Source organism: Setaria viridis, chromosome 6, assembly GCF_005286985.2.
Source record: "Setaria viridis chromosome 6, Setaria_viridis_v4.0, whole genome shotgun sequence".
NCBI classification, from domain to species: Eukaryota; Viridiplantae; Streptophyta; class Magnoliopsida; order Poales; family Poaceae; genus Setaria; species Setaria viridis.
In genome coordinates, this window is record NC_048268.2 from 25,470,923 (window position 1) to 25,497,085 (window position 26,163).

General features: G+C 43.5%; 1 protein-coding gene and 1 pseudogene across 1 annotated transcript; both read left to right on the forward strand.

Annotated features, from left to right (window-relative positions):
- The first annotated feature begins 271 nt into the window (after positions 1-271).
- Positions 272-5,676, forward strand: LOC117859887 (ABC transporter A family member 7). Its single transcript, XM_034743083.2, has 18 exons — positions 272-435; positions 554-947; positions 1,066-1,145; positions 1,266-1,410; positions 2,076-2,204; positions 2,290-2,414; positions 2,496-2,654; positions 2,741-2,903; positions 2,986-3,111; positions 3,205-3,288; positions 3,366-3,727; positions 3,798-3,998; positions 4,079-4,188; positions 4,302-4,386; positions 4,559-4,687; positions 4,766-4,871; positions 4,947-5,035; positions 5,139-5,676. The coding sequence occupies exons 1-18, from the start codon at positions 349-351 to the stop codon at positions 5,436-5,438; spliced, it is 2,874 nt and encodes a 957-aa protein (XP_034598974.1). The 5' UTR covers positions 272-348; the 3' UTR covers positions 5,439-5,676.
- Positions 5,677-7,070: 1,394 nt separating this feature from the next.
- The window catches only part of LOC117861841 (ABC transporter A family member 8-like), a 36,302-nt pseudogene continuing 17,209 nt past the window's right edge, over positions 7,071-26,163 (forward strand).

Consider the following 26,163-nt stretch of genomic DNA (forward strand, 5'->3'; position numbering starts at 1 on the left):
CCGTTATAACGTGCCATAGATGATTTGACCTTGACTCCCTTCGTTGAGACTTGAGACCAAGAGCAAACTGCACACCGGGAAGTTTTTGCAGTTAAGCCCTCTCATGGTAGTTTAATCTCACCTGTGGAAGGTTTTGAGCCAAGCCCTCTAACGTTTGGTTAATTGCGGCTTCCCACCCTGGAGAGACGGGCACCCACGGTGACGGCGTGTGGCGGATTTGGCGGGAGGCAACCGCTCGAGCAGGCTTATAAAACCAGAGCACGAGGTTCACCATTGCTGGCTGCCATTGACTCGTCTCCTCCACCGAAGCCGGCCACCAGGCGGCACCTTAGGCTGCTCTGCTCGCCCATGGACTCCCCGGCGGCCCCATCGAGGGGCCCCGCGAGCTTCCTCACGCAGGCCAACGCCCTCCTCCGCAAGAACCTCTGCTTCCAGGTCCCCCTTTCCTCCCTCCCCTGTTTCCTCTTCCTCTGTTTCTTGCATTCACTTCCACCAACAAGATTGTGCTGTAGCTGATGATCGTCTTGTTGTTGCGGTGTGTCTAAGCGCGCAGAAGCGGAACCTGAAGACCAACATCGGCATCACGGTCTTCCCGGTGTTCCTCTGCGTCATCCTCGTGGTGATCCAGGGCGTCATCGACCGGGAGCTCGACAAGCCCAAGTACCGGTGCGGCTGCGCCTGCGTCGACCCGGGCCCCGCCACGGTGGGGGCGGCGTGCCGCCGGACCGAGTGCGGCGTCCAGCACTCCACGCTGGACCAGGTCGGGAGCTGCCCAATCCCCAGCCCGACCCCGTGGCCGGCGCTCGTGCAGCTGCCGCGGCCCGGGTCCCGCGCGGTCAGGACCGCCGGCCAGTCGTTCGAGGGATTGCCTGACCCAGCCTGCCGGGACACCGGCTCCTGCCCCGCCGCCGTCCTCGTCACCGGCACCAACCGCTCGCTTGCTGAAAGTACATAATATTCTACTTCTTCTTGATATGTCATGGTAGCACGCTACCATGCTACAAGTCAATGAGAGCATATATCTGTTAGTCATAATCTGTGCTCTGTTGGCCTTTCGATTGGCAGGTCTTTCGGGTGGACTGTTTCCTTCGACTTCCTCGTTCAATTTCACGAATTATCTTGATGCGCTCGCCAAGATTGTCGCTGTGAGTTTCTTTCTTTTTCATCATTCCTGAATGCAGGACTCGCTTATGCAGTTGCTGTACTTTGTGCTTTTCCTTCTGTGAGTGATGGATGGACCTCTTCGGTTGGATTCATCTTCGTAGGGTTCAGACACGTGGCCATGGACAACACAGTTAATAGAGCCGGTGTTTATCCCAGGGAACAAGCTGTATCTGGTACAACCTCAGTGTTTGTCCAATTCATCACAGACAGTTTCATCCAATGCTGGGCCCATACCCCTTCAGCTCAGTAAGTAGCATTTCCTCATCGGTCCATTTCTCACCTTCTTTTTTGTTGAAAAAACGGTCTATTTCTTTCGATCAAGGATGTATTAACTCCATCCATTCCAAATTATAGGTCGTTTTAGCTTTTCTAGATGCACAAATATTATTATGCATCTAGACATAAGGTATGTCTAAGTGCATAACAAAGTCTATGAATCTAAAAAAACCAAAATGACTTATAATTTGGGACAGAGGGAGTAGTAATTAGTATGTACAAGGACAGAAAGGCACAACTGAGGAATTTGTCATCAAGTTTATAACACAGGACAGCCGTAGCAGTTAAAAATAGTGCCTCACTTTCGTAACCTCATGAATTCACCACAACTATACTGCTCAACCTGCTAATTTTAGAGTATATCTTATGATTACTATTAAAACAATTCATCGCTTCTGTTTGTCACTATTCACAAAGCACTAACAGACCGGTCTTCCAAGTCATCAAATGTCGTAAAGTGCTAAGCTTCTATGACTTAGTTGCTGTGATTTAATTTATTCCCATAAATAATATTGCAATTAAACTTTTACTTTGCTAGCGAGGTTTTTGCTGCTTTTCTTGAATTCTTCTGTTATCCCTTGTTTCCTGGACCTGCTGAAATACGTACTAATTAATTTTCTTTTCCAAATGTTCAGACGCAGACTGCATTCAGGGCTTGTCATTATGGCGTGAAAGTGCATCGGCTGTAAATGATGAACTATTTAAGGGTTACAGACAAAAAGGTGGAGGTAGTGGAGAAGGAAAGACAAATGAATTCGTTGCAGGTGATCTCACCTTCTGATAAGACTTCAACCAAACACTACTCATTATCAGTTTGTTTTCTCATGTGTATAACTGGCTTCTCTCCAGGTTATGATTTCCTAAACACAAATAGAAATGGTCTTGAAATGAACATTTGGTACAACTCTACCTATAACAACAACACTGCTATTGTACCTATCGCATTGCTACGAGTTCCACGGTTGGTTAACATGGTAGGTTTTACCAGACTACACCTTCATATCTAGTGATATTTACCTGTACTACAGCTATGACTAATGCTATCTGCCCTACAGGCATCCAATGCGTACATCAAATTTCTTAGAGGAAGCGGAGTGGACATGTTGCTCGAATATGTTAAAGAGATGCCCAAAGTTGGAACAGAACTGAAATTTGACCTCTCTTCTCTTCTTGGTGCTCTGTTCTTCACATGGATAGTTGAACTATTATTTCCGGTGAGTGTGAGATATTACCTTTATCAAGAAAAGTGGCAAAAATGGTTTAAATGTTAAATCCTTAGTCCTTACTAAACCTTTTGCAGGTCATATTAACCTATCTCGTGTATGAGAAGCAACAGAAGCTGAAAATTATGATGAAGATGCATGGTTTGAAGGATGGTCCTTACTGGCTTATCTCTTATGGCTACTTCTTTGCTCTGTCGGCTGCCTACATGATACTATTTGTGATTTTTGGTTCCTTGATTGGTAATGAACTATAACATATCTTAATAAGATGCCAATTTTGCAAATTAATTATGTAATTTGAACTCAACTTTTCTCTGTGCAGGTCTAAAGTTCTTTAAATTAAATAACTACAGCATTCAATTTGTCTTCTACTTCATCTACATAAATCTGCAGATTGCACTCGCATTTTTTGTAGCTTCCTTCTTTTCTTCTGTCAAAATAGCCACAGGTCGGTGCTGCACAACTTTAACTTCTGAAGAAAGCCTATGATGCTTAAAATTTTATTGTCTGGTCGACTAACTCGAAAATGACTGTTCCACAGTGGTCGGATACATCTATGTATTTGGCTCTGGCTTGCTGGGGGCTTTTCTTCTTCGCTTTTTTGTAGAGGACAATGGTTTTCCGAGTAAGTTTCTATCTTATTATTGATTGATATCTCTCTTTAGGTTGTATGAATGACAAGCTCTTTGTTTATGTACAAAGAGGGTTGGATAGTTGTGATGGAGATCATCCCTGGATTTTCATTATACCGAGGGTTATACGAATTTGGTCAATATGCATTCTCTGGAAATTCAATGGGTACCAAGGGTATGGAATGGTCTAATTTAGATGACTCTGTTAATGGAATGCGTGGTGTCTTGATTATTATGGTTGTGGAGTGGGTGGTATTGCTCCCATTGGCATTCTACGTGGATCAAGTCTCATCACTGGGCGGTGGATTCCCGAAAAACTCCTTCTTCTTGAAGTGCTTTAAGAAGCGTGCTGCTTCATTGCGGAGATTTAGCTTCCGGAGACAAGGATCTAAAGTAGTTGTTGAAATGGATAATCCTGATTCTGCTCAAGAAGTAAGTTACTCTCTTATTTACCTCTCAGTAATTCTCGCTTTATTTCTTATATTTTCTTAATTATGTTCAGAGAGAGGTAGTTGAGCAACTTCTGCTGGAACCCATTGCAAACCAACCAATCATCTGTGATAACCTCAAGAAGGTTTACCATGGAAGAGATGGAAACCCTGACAAAGTTGCAGTCAGAGGTTTGTCTCTTGCCCTACCGAAAGGCCAGTGTTTTGGAATGCTTGGTCCGAATGGAGCTGGGAAAACATCCTTCATCAGTATGGTACAGCAACATAAACTATTACATTGATTTTCTGACAAATTTAGGTGATGAACTCCTCAATGATATATTTTTCCCTGCAGATGATTGGACTTATTCCACCAACATCTGGCACTGCCTATATACATGGGATGGATATAAGGAGTGACATGGATGCCATCTATACTAACATGGGTGTATGCCCACAGCATGAGTAAGGGCGTAAGGCCATGCCTTAAAATTTATATTTTCATCTAATACCCATTTCTGGAATTTACTGTTGCATTCTAGTGCAATCAGTGCTCACGCACATTGAAATGAATGTAGCTTACTTTGGGAAACATTGACGGGAAGAGAGCATCTATTGTTTTATGGGAGACTAAAGAATCTTAAAGGCACTGAATTGTTAAAGGTACAGTTCTGCAAAATGGCCTATTTTAATGTCAGTGTCTATTTACCTTCACTAATAAATAGTCTGTGGTAGAAATATGGTATGTTTGTTGATTCTGTATTCCACAAAAATTCAGATATCTATAAAGACGTGTATACAACAGTATTTGAGTTTACAATATTCTATGCTGTAGGCTGTTGATGACTCTCTGAAGAGTGTTAATCTGTTCCATGGTGGTGTTGGTGATAAGCAAGTGGGGAAGTACAGTGGGGGCATGAAACGAAGGCTTAGTGTTGCTATCTCATTAATTGGGGATCCGAAAGTACTACCCTTATTTCTGTTATGTTTTTAAGGGCAAAATATAGATTGGCGTGTGCACTTAATGATTTAATATTTATAGGTTGTTTTCATGGATGAGCCGAGCACTGGACTGGATCCAGCATCAAGAAACAACCTGTGGAGTGTTGTGAAGGAGGCTAAGAAAAACCGTGCCATCATTCTTACAAGTATTGAGCTTTCTAGTATTCTATATATTATTTATATAGACAAGACAATGTTAACTCACCAAATCATTTTAACAGCACACTCAATGGAGGAAGCAGAAGTACTATGTGATAGACTCGGCATATTTGTTGATGGTGGTTTCCAATGCATTGGTAACCCGAAAGAGGTAACGTACCTATTTACCTGTATGAAGCAGAAAAGACATTTTTGTGTATCTGCTTCTCTGTTTGCTGAACACTTCGCAAATATTTGACATCACTTTTTTGCAGCTGAAAGGTAGATATGGTGGCACCTACGTGCTCACAATGACAACTTCTTCAGAGAATGAGCAGGAGGTTGAACAGCTGGTTCGCCGTTTATCACCGAATGCGAGCAGGATATACCATATATCAGGAACCCAGAAATTTGAGCTACCAAAACAGGAGTTGAAGATTGCAGATGTATTCCATGCCGTTGAGAGTGCCAAAAGCCGGTTCAGCATATATGCTTGGGGACTGGTAGACACCACCTTGGAGGATGTCTTCATCAAGGTTGCCAAGGGTGCACAAGCCTTCAGTGTGGTCGCATAAGTAGTACACTGGTTGTATAGGTGATTATGCTCTTCCTTGTTGAGTACCATGTGGTGTATATATAGCTTGTTTGAATTTTAATTTTACTCTTATTTAAGGATGGTGCTTGAGGTGTATATTCAGTATAGTTAGGTTGTATAGTCTACAAGTTGAATTTGATGCTATTGCTTATCAAATACAAATGTACCCTGTTCATACTATCTAATATTTACAATGTTATAAATCATGATCTACCAAAGATGTAGAGGAGTGCAGAGAATGGCAGATTTTGTGTTAAATTTGCAGTTCTATTTTGTCTTATATATACCGGGAAGGATTGTATAATCATTCTTAACAACAGAGATAGCATAGTCTTGAAGAGGTATTTTTCAAGGCATTTTATTTTTGCATCAAGAACTTTTCTCGAACTTCACATCTTTCAAGGCATTATTGCCTCAATAACGGGGCGTATACAGGATAATCTATGGTCCTGTTTGGATACGCTTCTCCTAGCTACGTTTGGATTATAATTTAAGTGAAGCTTTTCTCGCTTCTCATAGTTCAAATCTCTGAAACGGCTTACCACATAAGCGAGAATCGCTGGAAATAAGCAAAGCGTTTGGTGGGATTCTCGTTTATTTCTACCGATAAGCCACTTATATGCGGAAACAAACGAGTCCTATGTAGTGTCTGGCACATAGAAGTTCACGCTGCCAAGGCAGGAGGTGGGGCTGAGTGACGTGTTGGGTATTGGTGGAAGCAGGTGGTGGGGCTGCAGAGTGACGTGTCAAGGGTGGCCCAGTGGTACTGGAAGAGCATATATTGGTTTTGGGGTAGCCCAACCTTATTTTCTATTCCCTTTAGCTATTTGTTGTGCCGTATCATGAACAGTAAATCTGAAAACACATGAAAATACTTGTATCTTCTTTAAGAAGCACAAATTTCTTCAAGGAAAGAGGATTGCCAAGAAATTTGGGCTGCCAAGTGCCAAAGCAGCAGGATGTGAGGATTCCCAGATGCTTTCCATGTGGTTGATATCATGTACGAGGAATGCAGGCTTGGGGCCTCGTTAACACCACCTTTGGAGGATGTCCTTGTCAAGGTTGTGAATATCCTCGTTAACACAAGCGTTCATGATTGCATATATGAACTGTAGTATACTGGATGCTTAGGTGAATATCCTCTTCCTTGTCGAGGAATATGTGGTGTATATGCTTGTTTGAACTCTGGTTATTGTATCTTTAGGATGGTGCGCATGAGGTGTGAAGTTATCTAGTGAAGCTGTTAATTTTCGAATTCAAATTATGGAAATCTGTAATCTGTTTATGTTGGCAAGGCCTATGCACCTTTTTTTTGGGCGAATACGGTCTTTCCACAACAATGTGCAGAACGCCCTACATTGTTACCCTAAAACACCATGATAAAAGCATGGCATCTTTATGATGAAGAAATAAGTAAACATGGACAATACCTATGCGTTGGCATACGGAAAATAAGGAACTCTACGTAAGCAACAAGTAAACCCTTAATTATATGGCATTATGGCGCCACCTTCTGCACAGCTGCTATATCAGGAGCTGGCCGAGGTTTAGTGCCATGCCATGCTGCGAATCTAGCATGAGCAGAGTGGTGCAGAACGCGGCGGCGGTGGCCATGGCGAGCGGCGGATCAGAAGCCGCAGCGGCGGTGCGGTGTCGGCGGGCGAGGTTTGCGACGCAGGTCCACGCCCTCCTCCTCAATAACCTCTCGTTCCAGGTAATGGCAACGCCACGAACGCTTCATGCAAGAACCTTTTCTTTCCCTGTGATTCACGCTGCTGCTGCATCGCTCGATGCTCATGGCAGCGGAGGAACGCGAGGACGAACGCCGCGATCGCCGCGTTTCCGGTGCTCGTGTGCGCCCTCCTCGCCGTGATGCAGAGCGTTGTGGACGAGGAGCTGGGAAGGCCCCCGTTCCGGTGTGGCTGCGCCTGCGCGCGCCTCGATGGCGGCACGGGCACCTGCGCCGAGACGGAGTGCGGCATCCGGTACTCCACGCCGGCGCAGGCGCTCGCCTGCGCGGCGCGCGCGCCGCCGAGGTGGCCGGCACTGCATGCTGCAGGTGCCCGGCACCGAGGCGCGCGCCCTGACGCGCCTGCACCCGCGGCGGTGCGGCGCGTCGGAGAACTGCCCCGCCGCCGTGCTCCTCACCGGACAGAACCACCAGCTTGCCGAACAGCACACTCAGTGTCAGGAAATCCAGCTAATTCCATTTTTTGGTGCTCAACTGCTCATTGCTTTGTTCTTGCTGAATTTTTGGCAGGTCTTGGAAGGGTCCGCTTCCCTCGTGTCCCTGTTGAGTACTACCTCGTGCCTGATGCTTCGAATTCTTTGGACTATTTTGAGTGGTTTTCAAGAGCAGTCTCTGTGAGTCGCTTCATCAGACGTCATTAGCGGATTAATTTTGACTTTGTTTGTTCTGGACCTTCTGGTAGATGAAATGGCTCTGAATTTCTCCCCTTCCAGGGTTCAAGCTCGCTGCCTCCACATGTTCTGTTCATGGATCCAGCCCTTGTTCCAAACGAGACCCTGTACGTGCTCCAGGATCAGTGCCTCTGGAATTCAAGCTGGTTTTCAGGAACGTCTAATGGGATGCCACTGCGATATGGTAGAAACAATGTTTGCATTGTGTGCGTGCAAAATACTAGCGAATGTGGTACCAATACCAACAACTTCCTTAAATCCTATCATACCCTCTTTATGAAATGGAGCAGATATGCAGTGCGTTCAAGCTTTGCCGCTGTGGTGCGACAATTCATCAGCTATAAATCATCATTTGTTTAAAGGTTATAAGGGTGGGAATAAGAGGAGCAGATCAAACGAATTCGTCGCTGGTAGAGTCATTTTACTTTTTTCATAGATGTATCAATAGAGTGGGAGTTTTAGTTTTAGTTTGAGTACATTTATTATTTTACAACAAACCTTTGCAGGTTATGACTTCCTCGGTATAAGCACGTGGCGCTTACAAGTGTATATTTGGTACAACTCCACCTTCAGCAGGGATGATGAAGAAGATTCCATGGCAGTTTTGCGTGTTCCACGGTCGGCTAATATGGTACTTGTTCTTATCAATAAATTTCTAAATATGTATGTAACTGCGGTGAGGGATAGGATAACATGGTGAAATGAAATAAATCCTCCGTTCATAAATATTTTCGTCATTAACTTTTGATCACAACGTTTGACTATATTCATCTTACAAAAGTGCAAATGTGCAAAAAAAAAGAGTTCATGCTTAAAGTACCTTTAACGAATAAAACAAGCCATAACAAAAAAAATGATATTTACATGATTTTTTGAATAATATGAATGATAAAAAATTTAGGAATGGAGTGAGTATTCCTTAATCAAGATACTATAGAAACTAAATAACACACATGTAGTCTGGTGTGTGGTGCTGGACAACCAGTGCTCGAATCCTATATCTCACGAAAAAGCCCTCACCTGTGGCTATTTTTAGAGTTACACGTGCTATAGGTATGTCCTGTGTAGCCCCCCTTCGGGACCTTTTTCTGCATCTTGCACCTCAAGGAAATTTCTTCTTAATGAACCCAAGAAAAGTAAAGCTTTTCAAGTTTTTTTACAGACTAAATCTTTCCCTATGATGACGTAGCATTGCAATTTGCATGACCTTGGTTATATCAAATGTTAACTGTGGATTTGGTTGTAGGCATCCACGGCATATTTGAAGCTTCGATTCTCATACCAGCAGATGCAGAAATGCGTTCGGTGTATTTGAAAGAGATGCCCAAGCCTGAAACTAGAATGAGGCTGGACCTTACAACTCTCCTTAATGCACTATTCCTTTACCTGGATAGTTCAACTCCTCCTTCCTGTCAGTTACTTTGACTATTTTCTAATCCATTACTGAGATGCATTGAATTTATACTAAGTTTAGGAATATATCATTATGTCAATCATTTTTCTAGGTTGCAGTGACATTTCTTGTGCACGAAAAAGAACAGAAACTAATGATGAAGATGCATGGGCTAAAGGATGAACCAGTAGCTTACATCGTGATCTTTGTGATTTCTGGGTCCCTCATAGGTACCAACACTACTAGAGAACTGACTTTAGATCCCACCCCTTTAATCTCGGTTTAATTTCAGCCCGGGAGAAAACGGGGTGCGCCACGGTAGGCTGGAATGGGACGCACCTTTACTCTCGGTTCCTTTTTTGCAACCAAGACTACAGGACACCCTTTAGTCTCGGTTAAAACGGCTAGTTTCCGGACACCGACGGCGCCACTCTTTACCTCTGGTTGGAGCCACCAACCGGAATAAAAGATCCAACCTTTTGTCCCGGTTGGAGTTACTAACCGGGATAACCGTTTTACTCCCAGTTGGTAATTCAAACCGGGACCAAAGGTTGGAGCTTTTGTCCCGGTTGGATTACCAACCGGGAGTAAACACCAACTGGGACAAAAGCTCTAATCTTTTGTCCCGGTTGGATTTACCAACTGGGATAAAATCTTATCTATAGGAGGGTCCACTCCTCTAGCCCGAGCCACTCCACTCCACAAAGACAGAGAAGCTCATCCTCTCCATGGCGCCGAAACAAGTCTAGGGGAGGTGCTGCTGAATTTTTTTCCTCATTTCCGTGGGGATTTCACTCATCCAAAGTGTTGTGAAGGTTAGTTACTTCATGCTCCATTCATTTATTATTGTTAAACTTTGTTTTATACTTCAGAGAGGGAGAAAAATAAGTTTGTTTGTTGTTAAGCACGTAGAAGATTTGTATTTATACATATTTTTGAGCTACAATGGATATTTATAAATTAATCATATAAATTGTAGGTGTAATTTCATACTTTTAGTACTTTTCAGATAGAGGCATGGAATTAGCCATTTTTAGAATAGGTAAATTATGTGAGAAATATTGAATTTTTTAATAGTTAAGTTATTTGTAAATTAAATATGAGCTAAATAATTTATGTATTTCTATGTAAACTTTCAACAATATTTGAGTTTGCGATACTGATGCTGGAAATTATCAAGAAGATTCTTCCCGAGAATAATGAAGTGTCATCCACAACATATGAAGCTAAACAGATTGTTTACCCTCTGGGATTAATGATAGATGATAGTGATGCAGTAAAATAATTATTTAAGAAGGTAATAGAACTAGTGTAGAATTAATGAGTCATTCAAACTTATTGTAAATATAAGTGCTAATTGAATATATTTTTGCATGTTTGAAATATGTAAAGTTTTTTATTTTTGCTTCATGAAATCCAGCGAAACCCGGCGAGATCCGATGCCTACAAGTTCCACCCAGCAAGAATAAATTTCCAAATAGAAGAAAAAAGAAATAGTATAGAATTTATGACTAGTTAAAACTTACTGTAAACAAACTTGCTAATTTAATATATTTTGCATGTTTGAAATATGTAAATTTCTTATTTTTCGCTTCCTGAAATCTAGTGAAAATATAAATAGAATAAATTTCCAAATAGAAGTAAACCAGGATAAAAAGGGGTCCTGTATTAGAAATCGGGGTTAAATATCTTTTAATCCGAGTTTCAATTACAAACCAGGATAAAAAGGGGTCCTGTATAAAAGTTATAGCGTCTTTTACACCCCCCGCACCCAACACTTAGCGAAATTTTCACTCATCATGCATGTCCCGCCCGTCGCCGACCTCCGCCGTCGCCGCTCCCCGTCACCGCCGCCAGCCCATCCTATTTGCCGACCTCCTCCGTCTCAGTCGCCGTCACCATCATCTTCGCCTGCAATCATCGCCGGCCTCCTCCTCCATCCCTGTCGCTGCCGCCAACGCGTCCATCCCCGTCGCCATGACCTCCGCGCGTGCCCCTCATCGCACGCCAGCGCCACCTCCTCCCCGTCGTCGTAGCCGTCCCCATCACCGCGACCGCCATCCCTGTCGCCATCCGGCTGGCCGCCTCCCCCGCCGTTGCCGTGCGTCCTCTTCGCCGTCGCACCCCCCTCTAACTCTGGCCGTCCCCGAATTAATTTTTGAAATTTGGTAGATTACATACAAAATAAATTTTGTATACATTTAGGCCCCGTTTGGATCATTGCAATTGTTTGTAGAATATAGTTGTATACTTCTAATTAATGCTTAGAAATTAATTGAACTTTGGTACAAATGTTTACAAATTTTTGTTGAAATGCTTAGAAATTAGTTGAAATTTAGGACATTTTGTATATTACATTTTGTATGTTACATTTTGTATCGTACATTTTGTATATTACATTTTGTATGTTACATTTTTTATATTACAATTTGCATAGTACATTTTGTATATTTCAAAAACATTTGTTGAAATTAATTTTTTTCATGGTTGTTCTATATATGATTTCATGTACAAAGTAGTTGAGATCGATGGCAGACGACGAGGCCAACAGGTATCTAATGGAGCGGATTATTGCTGGTGATAGTAGTTCCAACCTTCTCATAGCGTACACTGATGAAGAGGGTAGCCAGGCAGACATGTTTCTCAACCTATCTACCGATGGCAATGAAGAGCCCGAGCCCCAGCAAAACGTTACCGTGGCAGAAGGTTCCGGCGAGGTATAGATCATATTTTAACCCTCTCCATATATAATATATGCAGTTATTCATTCTTACTAATTAATTAATGAATCTTGAACTGTTAGCCCTCTGGATCGACGAACCGTCGTCCGAAGCCTCAAGGTCCTTCCAAGGTGAAGACTAGAACAAAAAAGGCTATCATCACGGAAGTCACAAAAGAGGGCAGGCCGGTTGCTCCCAAAAAGTGGCAACACAGTACGTGAGTCAGATCGGGGCAATTGTAAGGGAGAACGTGCCCATCAGCATAAGGGAATGGAAGGGCAAAACGACTAATCCATACGTGCTCCAGGATACAGAAAAGAATATGTTGTGGGAAGAAGTTAAGAAATATTTCATATTTCCCGATGGATATATTGAAAATGATGTGAAAGCATGGACACTGAAGAAGATGGCCACACAATTCCAGATATTCAAGAAGATGTTGGATACCACCTACATTAAGAAGGGCCAAACTACAGATTTTACTAAGGGCCAAACTACAGATTTTACTGTGTATCCACAGTGTAAGGACCACTGGGAGGTATTTGTACAATACAAGAGCACCGAAGACAGTAAGAACAAGGTCGCCCAGAACACAGGCAATGCTGGGGGGAAGGAGTACCATCATAAGATAGGGCGAGGTGGTTATGCCAAAGCAATTCCCAAATGGAATCAGATGGAAAAAGACCTGATTGAGCGGGGTATCATACCAGGAACAATTGATTGGTCCGAACAATCGAAAAATTGGTATTACGCTCATGGAGGTGAGATAAACCCAGATGATGGGACGCTGGTCTTCCATGACCTGTTATGTGAAGTGGCCACAAAGCTTGACAAGATTATTAAAGATGTTAAGGATGGGATGTTGACGGTGTACCGAGAGAATGATGAGCTCACAATGGCCCTCGGGAATCCCAAACACCCAGGATGTACCCGAGGGTTCGGGCTTGTTCCGTGGAAGTTCACATTCCGAGGCGACTTGGACATGTACACAAGCCAGAACCGAAGAAAGAAGCAAGAGGATGAGAGGTGGCGGCGCACGATAGAATCCAAACTGCAATCTGTAGAAGTAAGAATGCAGGAGGGAGGCAGTAGACGAATGGCCGACGCAGTTACCAACCCTTCTCAACACCTCAGGAGGAGCTGTGTGTCCACAGGGCTCCCTGAGCCACATACGCTAGGATTACCCATGGAAGAGCAACTATTCCCTGTGGATGCCATCACGCAACGCACCACATGTGAGCTGCATACACCGATCGGCAACCTCAGCGTTAAGGTATGTATATATACATAATATTTATGCACCGGAGCCTCAGGAGTGCTTTGGCAATTTGAAGTTTAAGAACTTCATTTTTTTTATATATCCAGGTGGCATACGGGAGTGTATTGCCAATCTTGCCAGATCATACATGCCATGGCATGGAGATTCCACCTGGCTATGCCAGTGTTGGTGTAGAGAGAATCCCTGATAGCCAATTTGAAGGCCTAGAGCTCGACTTCCCAGCAGGAGACGGGTCAACAACACTAGGAGAAGTGGTTCACGGGGTCATTCTATGGCGCAAACGCTACATCATCATCCCCGGCGTGGAGGCACCTCAGAGCTCAAGACCACTCTCCGCAAATCCACAACAGCGACCATCTCCTCAAACATCCAGACCATCATCTCCACCACAACCTGCTCCACGATCAAGGTCTCCATCTCCACCACATACTGGTGGTTGGAGCAACGACGACGACAACAACACCCCTCCACGATCACCTTCGTCGGGACTAAGAGCACCATTTAAGAAGTCGCGACTACCGCCTCCCAAGCCAAGACAATGTAAGAAGAAAACAAAGGAGCCTGAGGTGACTCCTGAGGAACACTGGGAGGCAATGACTCATGAGGAACGCTAGACAAAAATCCAAGTGCAAGCTAGTGAGTGGTTGAGGGAACAGAGGGAATTAAGAAAAGCAAGGAAGATGGAGCCACCGCCAGTAGATCAAAGAGAACTACATAAATTCATCAAGACGCAAGAACAAGCCAAGAAGAGTCAACCACTACTATCGAACTATGAACGGGCATTAGTAAAGGTTGATGAGAAGAAAAAACGGAAAAAAGTCGAGATGCCAGCTGCACCGCCAAGTGAACCGAAATGGACCTTTGGGCTAGGAAAGGCTATGGTTAGCCCTGATTCGCTAAAGAAGCTATGAACGAAGATGTACGAATTACATCAATGGTACATGAAGTTGTTTGCCAACGAGAGGGAGATGTTGGGCCTGAAGATAAAACTGATAGATTTTCACGACGAAGGTGAGGCAGTCCTATGGCTACGATTCAAGGATATATACGAAGTCTACCATCATGGTGCCTTAGACGTCTCTCTGATGAGCGCCTGGACTCTGTAAGTGTCCGTTTATATGTACATGTAAATTTTGGCTCATATTATTTTTTTGTGCATGCGTCGCCGTACTAATTAACTTCTTCTTCCATTTTATGTAGGATGCTAATTCGGACATGCCGACATGAAGCGTACCTCCATATTGGCTTCATGGATCCATCCATAGTGAACCAAGCCTAAATATGAGATTTTCTAGACAAAACATTGCTGGCAGTATACAATTCCTTAGACAGACAAAAATTAAAGGATCACATACTACTTCCATACAACTTCAAGTAAGTGTGTGTATACCGTCTATATTCATTTTCTTTTTCCTTACCTGATTAATGTTAGTTACCTCTAATATATATGAACATTTACGTACGCAGCTCCCACTGGATCCTCATTATTATTAACATTGATCGAAGTCACGTCACTATCTTTGATTCGTGGAGGAGAGATCCGAAGGACTACCAAGACGTGCAACACACGCTAGACATGTAATAATTCTAGACCTCTACCTCTATACAAAATTTTGTTTCCTAAATTTTCACCTAACACTATATCATTCATTATTTTAATCCGTAGAGCATGGAGAGAATTCATCAGGGCAGACAGATCAGGTCAATTCAAAGAAAAACTTACATAGAGAATAGACTTCCCGGTATGTATAAAGTCTGCACATTTTGCACATTTTTTACATACTTAAGATAGGAACCTCTACGTGGCTACTATGTCTGTGAGCACATGCATAATTTATTGAGACCCAAGACCATCAAGGCCACGGAGCACGAATTTAAAGTATGTAAAATAAAACTATTAATAGTTATTTATTTTCTACAATTGTTCATGTAAAATTCACATATATGTATCCAAATTACAGATGTGAAATATTCAATTGGGACTCTTGAAGAAGGAAAGAGTAGCGGCAATATGTGAAGGTCTCATTGGATTCCTGATGGACGAGGTGGTAAATCCACAAGGAGACTTTCATTACGATGGACGAAATTATATAGTTTGATTTAGTTTGTATATATATGTAATACATACGCTAATTAGATTTGTATATATATACAGTATGCTAAGAATTGTATAGTATTTGTATAAAGGTTAACTAAAGGGGTACGTGAGATATACACGAAATTATAGGTGCCATGCAGGCACCTGCATGGTGTTGTACGCACGCACTTTAGTGCCGGTTTATTTTAAAAACCGTGACTAAAGAGGCGACCTTTAGTCTCGGTTTGTAATACCAACCGGGACTAAAGGGGTCTGTCCACCGAATGGTGTGGCAGCCCCGTTAGTCCCGGTTGATTTTACAAACCGGGACTAAAGGAGGGTTTTATATCCCGTTTGAGGGACCCGTGATAAAAGATCCCCTTTTATCTCGACAGATTAATCCCGGATGCATTTTCGGGAGATATGCAGTCTACGAACCGGTACTAATACCGAGTTCTCTAGTAGTGCAATTAATCCCACATTAGCAAAAGTTCGAACAAATATTCATACTAAATAGCTGGCAATTCAGAAGAGAACTCTTCTTGCTTCTGCAGGGCTGGATATATTCATACTAAATAGCTACGGAGTACAATTCATATTCTACTTCATATATATCAACCTGCAGATTGTTCTTGCATTTTTGTTTGCGTCTTTCTTCTCAAGTGTCAAGAATGCTAGTGGTCAGTAAGTCAAACCTGAAATTTCCTCATATTTCTCTTTGGATGGGCTAATCTGGAACAGGTTATTCTGCGTTACAGTAATTAGTTACATTTGTGTCTTTGGCTCCGGCCTTCTTGGAGATGCACTTTTGCTGTATTTCATCGAAGATACTACCTTCCCAAGTAACTATATCACTGTCATTCTTCTGAATTTCCAAATGCTTCAGACGACCGCATCAATGGTAATTTATTTGTTTCAGAACATTGGCTTGTTAAAATGGAGCTTTTTCCTGCGTTCTCCCTCTACCGAGGAATATACGACCTTGCAGGGTATGCTTGTGAAGGACGCAATATGGGAAAGCCTGGGATGCAATGGGTGAACTTGAATGACCCGTTGAACGGGATGAAAGATGTTTTGGTTCTAATGTCTGTAGAATGGATAATTCTGTTTCCTGTGACGTTTTTACTGCACAGGCCTGCATGGCATCCTCTGTCTCTCTTCAGATATCTCTCGATGAAGCGCTTCTCACTTTCACGAAGAATAAACAAAGTTCATAGCACATCCAGAAGGGTATCTATTGATTTCACGAAGCGTGATGTTTTGCTAGAGGTTAGCCAAGCATAGAACTGATTTTTTTTTCACTGGAAGACATTTTGTTTTTTCCCCTTCAGAACTTTACTTTCAGCGCAAGGTGGTGAAGCAATTACTAGAGAAAATGGACATGAGGAGTATGTTCATCTGCCATAATCTAAAGAAAGTGTACCCTGGAAAGAATGGGAACCCTGACAAGATTGCAGTTAGAGGGCTGTCGCTTGCTTTGTATAGAGGGCATGCAGTGTTTCGGGATGCTCGGTCCTAGTGGGTCAGACAAGACATCCTTCATCAATATGGTTAGTGATAACTCCAAATGCACATGTGCCTTTTTTATGCTGTGTTGTCTAAATGCACCTGTGCTTTTTTTTAATGTTGTGTTGTCGGACCCTAAAGTAATCTAATGTGACAGAGGAGATATCACTTAGAAATTGAGTTTCTTGTGAACATTAAACCTTTAGTTTCTCAGTGTATCATCTTAGTGCAATATATCTTATGGACTCCAACATAAGATACCTTGTTAGATGAAATAGGATTGTAACAGAAGGTAATCTTGATTGTGTGCATGTGCATGGTACGTTGGTTAGCAAGGCTGTTGTAGTTGAATCTAGATGGAGTTTGTTGATGTGTAACACACTCTAGCTTACCTCCAGCGCAAGTTATGTACCGCAGCTTGTAATCCACGCGAGGGGATTTTTCTCACGTATATCAACACAAATCCGCCTACTAGTGAGAGGCACGGTGTTCCCATCTAATCTTCCGCACCTCTGGTTTCTCACATGGTATTAGAGCTACCATAAACTAAACACCAACCATTGCCATGGCTTCCTCCTTCGCCATTGTCAACCCTCTGGTGGGGATCGTGATCACCGAGAAGCTGGGCAAGTCGAACCACGCAATGTGGAAGGCGTAGATCCTCGCTGCTGTCCGTGGGTCTCGCCTGGTGGGGTACCTCACCAGTACCTCGCCAACTCCTGTCAAAGAGATCAATGGCAAGGATGCTACCAGCAAGGACGTCCTCGTTCCCAACCCGACGCATGAAGAATGGTACTCCAAGGATCAGCAAGTGCTGAGCTTTGTCCTGGAGTCCTTAGGGCGAGATGTGCTCGCTCAAGTCGCTGCACAAGAGACTGCAACGAAGCTCTGGTCTGCGATTGAGGCCATGTACTCATCGCAAAACAGGGCGCGAGCCGTGAACACACATCTGGCGCTAGCCACGGCGAAGAAGGGAAGCCAAACCATCACCAAGTATGTTGGCAAGATGCGTACTCTAGCAGATAAGATGGCAGCAGCTGGAAGACCCATTGAAGATGATGAGCTCCTGACGTACATCCTCATCGACCTTGACATGGAATTCAACCTAGTGGTTACCTCCCTCCTAGCGAGGAAGGAATCAGTGACTGTAAGTGAAGCATACCCTCAACTCCTTGCTTTTGAAACTCGTATGGAGATCATGGGCAATGGCCACTTTGGGTCATCAGCCAACATGGCCAACCGGGCAGGTCGTGGTGGAGGCTTCGGTCGTGGTCGTGGCAATCCTGCTCGCGGCCGTGGCAGAGGAGGAGGACGCGGGCATGGCAACAACTCCAGCTACAACAACAATGGCTCCAACTACACCAACAATGGCTTCAAAAACAACCAGTGCCAAGGCAACAATGGAGGTGGCGTGGGTCACGGCAACCCTAGCCGTGGCGGATCCAGCAGCAACTCCAGACCATTATGCCAGGTCTATCTCAAAACCGGCCACACTGCAAATCGGTATTGACACCAGTTTGATGAGAGCTATGTCCTAGAAGAAAGGCACATGGATGCGGCTATGAACTCCTACACTGTCGACAACAGCTGGTACACCGACACGGGTGCCACTGATCACATCACGGGAGAGGTTGAGAAGCTAGCTGTTCGTTATATGTACAATGGTACCGACCAGATCCATACCGCCAATGGTACAGGTACAAACATTAGACATATTGGTCAATCTACAATTCTTACCCCTAATCGTAATTTATATCACCACGATATCTTACATGTTCTTCCACAAAGAAAAATCTTATTTCTGTTCACCGCCTTGCATCTGATAAGAATGTCTTTCTTGAATTTCATCCTGACTTCTTTCTCATCAAGGATCGGGACACGAGGAGCACTCTACTTAAGGGGCCATGTCGCAAGGGGTTATATCCCCTTCCTTCCGCGTCAACACAGAAGCAAGCATTTGGAGTCAGTAAAGTGTCACTTAATAGATGGCATAGTCATTTAGGGCATCCTACCATTCCTATTGTTGAGAGAGTTCTCAAAACTCATAAATCTCCTTATTCCTTTGATTTGAATAAAGATTCTGTGTGTGGTGCATGTCAACAAGCAAAAAGTCATCAGCTACCGTATCCTAAATCTACTAGTGTTTCAACTCACCCTCTTGAACTTGTTTTCTCTAATGTATGGGATGTTGCACCTGAATCTGTGGGTAGGTTTAAATATTATGTAAGATTTATTGACAATTTCAGTAAATTTACCTGGATCTATCTTCTAAAATTCAAATATGAAGTATTTGAAAAATTTAGGGATTTCCAAAATTTGGATGAGAGACTTTTTGACCGAAAAATAGTTGCTGTTCAGACCAAAAAATACCTTTTGGAGAGTATGAAAAGCTCAACTCATTTTTTTACAAAAATTTGAGTCTCTCATCTTGTTTCCTGCCCACATGCACATCAACAGAATGGTGCTGCCGAGTGTAAGCACAGACACATTGTTGAAGTAGGGCTCTCTCTCCTAGCCCATGCACACATGCCACTAAAATTCTGGGATGAAGCCTTCCTTGCCGCTACATACCTCATTAATCGAATTCCTAGAATACTTGTCAATTTTGAAACCCCCCTTGAACATCTCTTTCATACACCACTTGATTATTCTTCTCTTCGAGTCTTTGGATGCGCCTATTGTCCCAATTTGCGCCCCTATAACAAATACAAGCTTGCCTTTAGATAAAAGGAATGTGCCTTTCTTGGCTACAGTAACTTACACAAAGGATTCAAATGTTTGGATATTTCAACCGGGCGCATTTATATTTCTCATGATGTCACCTTTGACGAGAATGTTTTCCCTTTCTCTAAATTGCATGCTAATGCAGGTGCTCGAATTTGTTCTGAAATTCTTTTACTTCCTTCCCACCTTCTTAATCCATCCTCCAGGGAAGAATCTATAGTTGATCATATGACTAATGGTGAAAATTCTAATGCATTCTATGAAGAAACATGCAATATTGCAGGCCAAATGGAGTCTGGCGCCACAAGCATAGGCCCCGGGGAAGATCTCCCCATTTTTCAGCGCCAAGCAACACCGGGATTGGTGCCGATCCCTGCAGCAGGCATATCTTCCTCGGTGCCCGCATCCGCTCCTATGGGCTAGTCTCCCAGTGACATGCGGGCCACTCCGCCTTCTCGTGCACGTGCGGCTGACGCGTGCCTCGACCATCGCATTGGTCCCGCCAAGGAATCTCTCCATCACCACTCCGTCCATGACATGTGTCCTCTGGCGCAGGGTGGGGGGGGGACAGATATCCTACCCAGGCTAGGCCGTCTGCTCTTGCTACAGGATCCTCTACGCCAGAGACCGCTAGATCTTCTATGCCAGCTCCGCTTGAATCTCTCCCTACAGCTACAGATCTCCCGTCTGCGTCTATGGAAGCACCAGCACCTGATTGACCACGAACACGACTTTAGGAAGGCATTAGGAAACCCAAGGTATACACTAATGGACATGTAAACTATGGTCTTTTTACCTCTAGTGGAGAACCCCATAATGTAGAAGAAGCTTTAACTAGTGCACATTGAAAGGAGGCTATGGATATAGAGTACAGTGCCTTAATGAAAAATAAAACTTGGCACTTAGTTCCACCTAAGAGGGGAAACAATATCATAGATTGTAAATGGGTTTACAAAACTAAGCTTAAAGCTGGTGGGAGTTTAGATAGATAAAAGGCTCGTTTGGTAGCTAAAGGCTTCAAGCAACGCTATCGCATTGACTATGAGGATACATTCAGTCCAATTGTGAAAATGGCTACTATTCTAGCTATCTTGTCAGTTCTATCTCAAAGGGGTGGAGTCTAAGGCATTAGATGTACAAAATGATTTTCTCCATGGTATATTAGAAGAGAAGGTGTACATGAGACAACCTCCTTATTATGAAGATAGTGCAATGCCGAATTTTGTGTGCAAGTTGGATAAGGCGCTATATGGTTTGTTACAGGCTCCTCGAGCATGGTATGCTAGACTTAGTTCTAAGCTTCTCAGTTTGGTTTCAGTGCATCACGGGCAGACACTTCTTTGTTCTACTTAACAAAGGGAAAATAATGATGTTTGTGTTGATTTATGTTGATGATATAATAGTTGCCAGTTCAACTCCAGAAGCTATCACAGGTTTGCTACATGATCTGATGCAAGACTTTGCATTAAAGGACCTTGGAGAGTTACATTATTTTCTAGGCACTAAAGTTAGTAAGGTACGTGATGGTATTCTTTTAACTCAGGAGAAATATGCCTCTACTTTACTGATGAAGGTCAATATGTTAAACTGTAAACCTATGAGTACACCACTTTCAACTAGTGAGAAGTTATCTGCATATGAAGGGTCTCCCTTGGGAACTAACGATGCTACAAACTACAGAAGTATAGTTGGTGCCTTGCAATATTTAACCCTCACTAGACCGGATATATCCTTCTCTGTCAATATGGTGCGTCAGTTCCTGCATGCACCTACTGAAGTTCATTGGTCAGCTGTAAAGAGGATATTGAGATATTTGAGGCAGAACACAAGGATAGGTCTCAAGATAAGCCGGTCTAATTCTATGTTAATAAATGGGTTCTCCGATGCAGATTGGGCAGGATCACTAGATGGCTGGAGATCTACTGGTGGGTTTGCTGTCTTCCTTGGTTCAAATCTGATATCCTGGAGTGCATGTAAACAAGCCACTGTTTCTAGATCGAGTGCAGAAGCAGAGTACAAATTAAAGCAGTAGCAAATGCAACAGTAGAAATAATGTGTATTCAAACACTATTGAAGGAAATTGGAATTTCGGCTCCACCAGCTGCCAAATTCTGGTGTGATAATTTAGGAGCTAAGTATCTTTCATCTAATTTCGTATTTCATGCTAGAACTAAACACATAGAAGTTAATTATCATTTTGTCAGAGAAAGAGTCTCCAGAGTATTTCATGCTAGAACTAAACACATAGAAGTTAATTATCATTTTGTCAGAGAAAGAGTCTCCAGAGATCTTTTGCAGATCAGTTTTGTTCCTACAGGCGCTGATGGATTTACCAAGGCTTTGACGCTTTGACAATTGGATAACTTTAAGCACAATCTCAACCTTGCATGGTTGTGGTTGAGGAGGGGTGTTAGATGAAATAGGATTGTACCATAAGGTAATCTTGATTGTGTGCACGTACATGACGCGTTGGTTAGCCAGGCTGTTGTAGTTGATGTAATCTAGATGGAGTTTGTTGATGTGTAACAAACTCTAGCTTACCTCCAGAGCAAGTCATGTACCGCAGCTTTTAGTCCACGCGAGGGGATTTTCCTCACCTATATTAACTCGAATCCGCTTGCCAGCGAGAGGCACAGCGTTCCCATCCAATCTTCCGCACCTCTAATTTCTCACATATCTAACAAAGCTTGTTGGTCAAATATGCAGATGATTGGCCTTGTGTTGCCAACAAATGGAACAGCTTACATAGATGGAATGGATTTGAGGAAAGATATGACTGAAATATATGCATACATTGGTGTATGTCCCCAGCATGAGTACGGTCAAAATTGACTACATCATTTTTCATTCTTGAAGGTGATTTTATCATTGGTGCGATGCCAACCAAAATCTGTTCAATGTGTGCAGTCTATTTTGGGAGTCTCTGACAGGAAGGGAACACCTATTGTTCTATGGCCGAATGAAGAATCTCACTGGTGTTCCTCTAACAAAGGTCGTTTGAGGCCAAACACTACTATGAACTTTATAAACTGTAATCAAGCTATCTGAAACTTGTTTATATGCATCTGAATCTATAGTCTTTAAGACTAATTGACTAACATAGGTTGCAACTAGTTTCCCCATTTTCACAAATGGATAGAGAATTCATTCCTTTCATGATAAATAATGTTTCGAATCAGGGGCGGACCCACAGGGTACGCCGGGTGGGCCACAGCATACCCTGGGGCCCAGCTATACGCCCAGTATACGCCGGCCCAGCTATACGCCCGAGTGCCCGATGATTCCTCCGCACCAGGGCCACGACTGGAACACCTCAAACCCCTCGAAGTTGAACCAGAGCCCAGCTGAAAGCCGGGTATACACCTGGAACCCTGAGCTGCCACGACTCCTTGTCTCCTACTCTCCTCCGCCGCCACACCAGGGCCAGCCGGCCAGCGTGTGGGAGTCTTCTTCTACAGCGACCAGAAGCTCACGCCGGAGCTCCACCGCCCGTCGCAGGACTTCTCGCACAACGGCACAAGACCACAACCAAGTTCGTCTTCCACAAGGAGAACTTCTGATCATCCACAAGGAGGTTTAAGATTAATTTATCTTCTATATTTTTGGAGCTACTTTCTTGTATGTCAGCCTTCACTCCTTCCAATTCATTTGCTTCGTTTGATGCACAAAAGGTACGTAGATTGGCTGAATTTTATCCTAAGGACTTCTCCAACAATGATTTGCTAAAACTTGAATTGCAACATGATAATTATATTGATGACATGCGACAAGATGATAGCCTCAAGGGTCTAGACAACATCGTTGATCTCTCAGTTAAGCTTGTTCAAACACGAAGGCACAAAGTGTATGATATTATTTACTTGCTTCTCAAATTGATATGCTTTTACTAGGGGCAACAACGAGTGTTAAAGGGTATTTTCTGCAATGGTTAAAGTGAAAACAAAGTCAAGGAATAAGCTACGTGATAGTGTTTTGGATGATTGTCTAGTCACATTCATTGAGTGGGATATTTTCTTCCAAGTGAACGAAGATGATATAATCAAGACATTCATGTCATTCAAAAAGCGGCGAGTAAACAAAACAGACAAGTAATATTGTAAGTTTCTTTTATGCTATATTTTGAACTATTTGTATTTCATTTGAACTATTTATATTGTGATTTGTTATTGTTTCTAGCTTAATCTTTGAATTTAAGATTTATCATGTTATTTAGTGCACGTGGTATTCTGAATTAGAATATGGTTTTACCAAATTGTAAATGGTTTTATTGAATTGCATAAGATTTTTTTTCGGCATACCCTATGGTAAAATCCTAGGTCTGCCACTGTTTCGGATCCAAGCAGTGGAACAATCCCTGAAGAATGTAAATCTATTCCATAGCGGTTTTGGTGACAAACATGTAAGCACATAGAGTGGTGGCATGAAAAGAAGGCTCAGCGTGGCCATCACGCTCATAGGCAATCCTAAAGTAACCCCATCTGCGTATTTCTACTCCATCGATTTCTCTCCACAAATACAAGCATAGAAAAGTTTCAGAAGCATATGTACGTCTTGAATTTTATCAATACTCATTAGGCTGTATACATGGATGAGCTGAGCACAGGGTTGGACCCAATGTCAAGGATTGATCTATGGAACGTCATCAAGCAAGCAGAGAAAGACTGCACCATCATCCTTACCAGTAATCTTTGCCTTTTTTTAAGTTTCAGGATTTAAGAGATTCATATTCATGCTCATGGTTAACAAGAAATTAATCACTCTCCATATAAAATTGAACGTAGAACATGTAATATTCCAAAAATTTGTAATATTTATTTGTGTAAAATTTGCAAAAATTTAAAACTTTTTGTTTGTATTGTGTGCTCATTTGAAAATGATAGACAAATCCCTTCTCATCCCTAAATTCCATTTTTAAAACTTGTGTGGATTGAGTTGGATCTTTTTGGATTTTATTTGGATTTCATGTTCGAGTGTTTGTTTGAGTTTTGAATCTAATTCAAATTCAAACTAAAACTAAAACTAAAACTAAACCAAAATCTAAAAATAAACTAACCTAACCTACCTAACCCCCGGCCCGCTAACCCTGGCCTGTCTCGCTCGGCTCAGCCGGACAGCCAGCTTGGCCTGTGCCCAGCGCTCACCCGGCTCTTGGCCCGTGACCCGCTCGTGCCCCCGCTTTCGCGCTGGAGGCCCCGGATGCGTGCCACGCCGCCGCGCTTGAGCTGCCGCCTCATCCCCGCCGCTCACGTCGCCGGCGTCATGCCCCAAAGCCCTAGCGCATCACCACCCTGCTCCAAGCCCTAACCCTAGCCTCACTGCTATATATAGGGTCACCCAGGGGCTCTCCAAGCCATCCACCCGAGCTCTGCCTGTCTGCCGCCATCCACTCGAGAGGAGAGAAGGAGGGGGGAGGAGGAGAAGGAGAAGAAGAAAGGAAAGGGAAGGAGGAGGTGAAGAAGAAGAGAAGAGGGGGGAAAGGACGCCGCCCACGGGAGGAGCCGGAGCCGCCGAGGAGGATGCCGCCGCCCTAAGCCGCCCGAGCACCACCACCAATCACCACCGCCTTCGCCTTAGCCTCTGTGAGCTCACCGCCCCTCCCTTGTCCTTTGGCGTCACTGATAGGCCCTCGTGCTGCCGCCATTGCTATGTAGAAGGGCCGCCGCCTTGCCATCGGTCACCATGGGTACGGGACACCAGGGCCCTGTGCGCTGCCGCGGCTGGGGTCTGCCCCATGCCCGCCCGCACGCGCCAGCCGCGCCCGCCCGTGCACGTTGTTGTGCCGTGCTGTGTCATGCGCGCACACATCGCGCCGTGCCGCGCCGCCGCCGGCCACCATGCAAGTGCCCACGTGGCAGAGCCATGTGGGTAATACGCGCCACATGGCCACCACGTGGCACTAATGTGTCCCAAGGCCAGGGCCCACATGTGGGGCCCAATAACAAGCTAACGGGCCCACTGACCCATGGGGCCCACCGCTGACCATTGACCATTGACCGGTCAATGCTGACGTCAGCAGGACATGTGGCACACCCTTGTGCTGCCACGTGGCCCAATCAAATGCTAACGCGTGTCACCTTAAATAATAAATATTTTCTAAAACTATTTAAATAATTAAATAAATCCTTTAATCTTTAAAAATTATAACTAATTCATAACTCGAAAAATATGAAACCAATTGCATTAAATTTGTAAAATCAAGCCTGTGATGTTTGTAGATAGTTTGGTATTATTTGGATTTTCTAAATTTGGCTTTTTTCGAGTTTGTGCCTAGATGTAATGTCATTTAATTTACTTTACGTCGTATCTCGTTCTGATCAGACCTGAGCTACGATCGAGAAGACCTTCAAGACCCCGACTACGCAGAGGAGGATCCAATCGACTACAAACATGGTGTCATGTCACTCCCAATCATATAGATCCTATGCATGCTTAGTTGCTAGCACTTTATTTATGTTGCTTGATGATGATGGATTGCATTGCCAATATTTTTAGCCATGCCTTGATAACTGTTTATCCTTTTTTTCTTGTTTACTTACTTTTATGGACTAGCTACAGACCCCTAGCTAGTCCACCGCTCATATATCC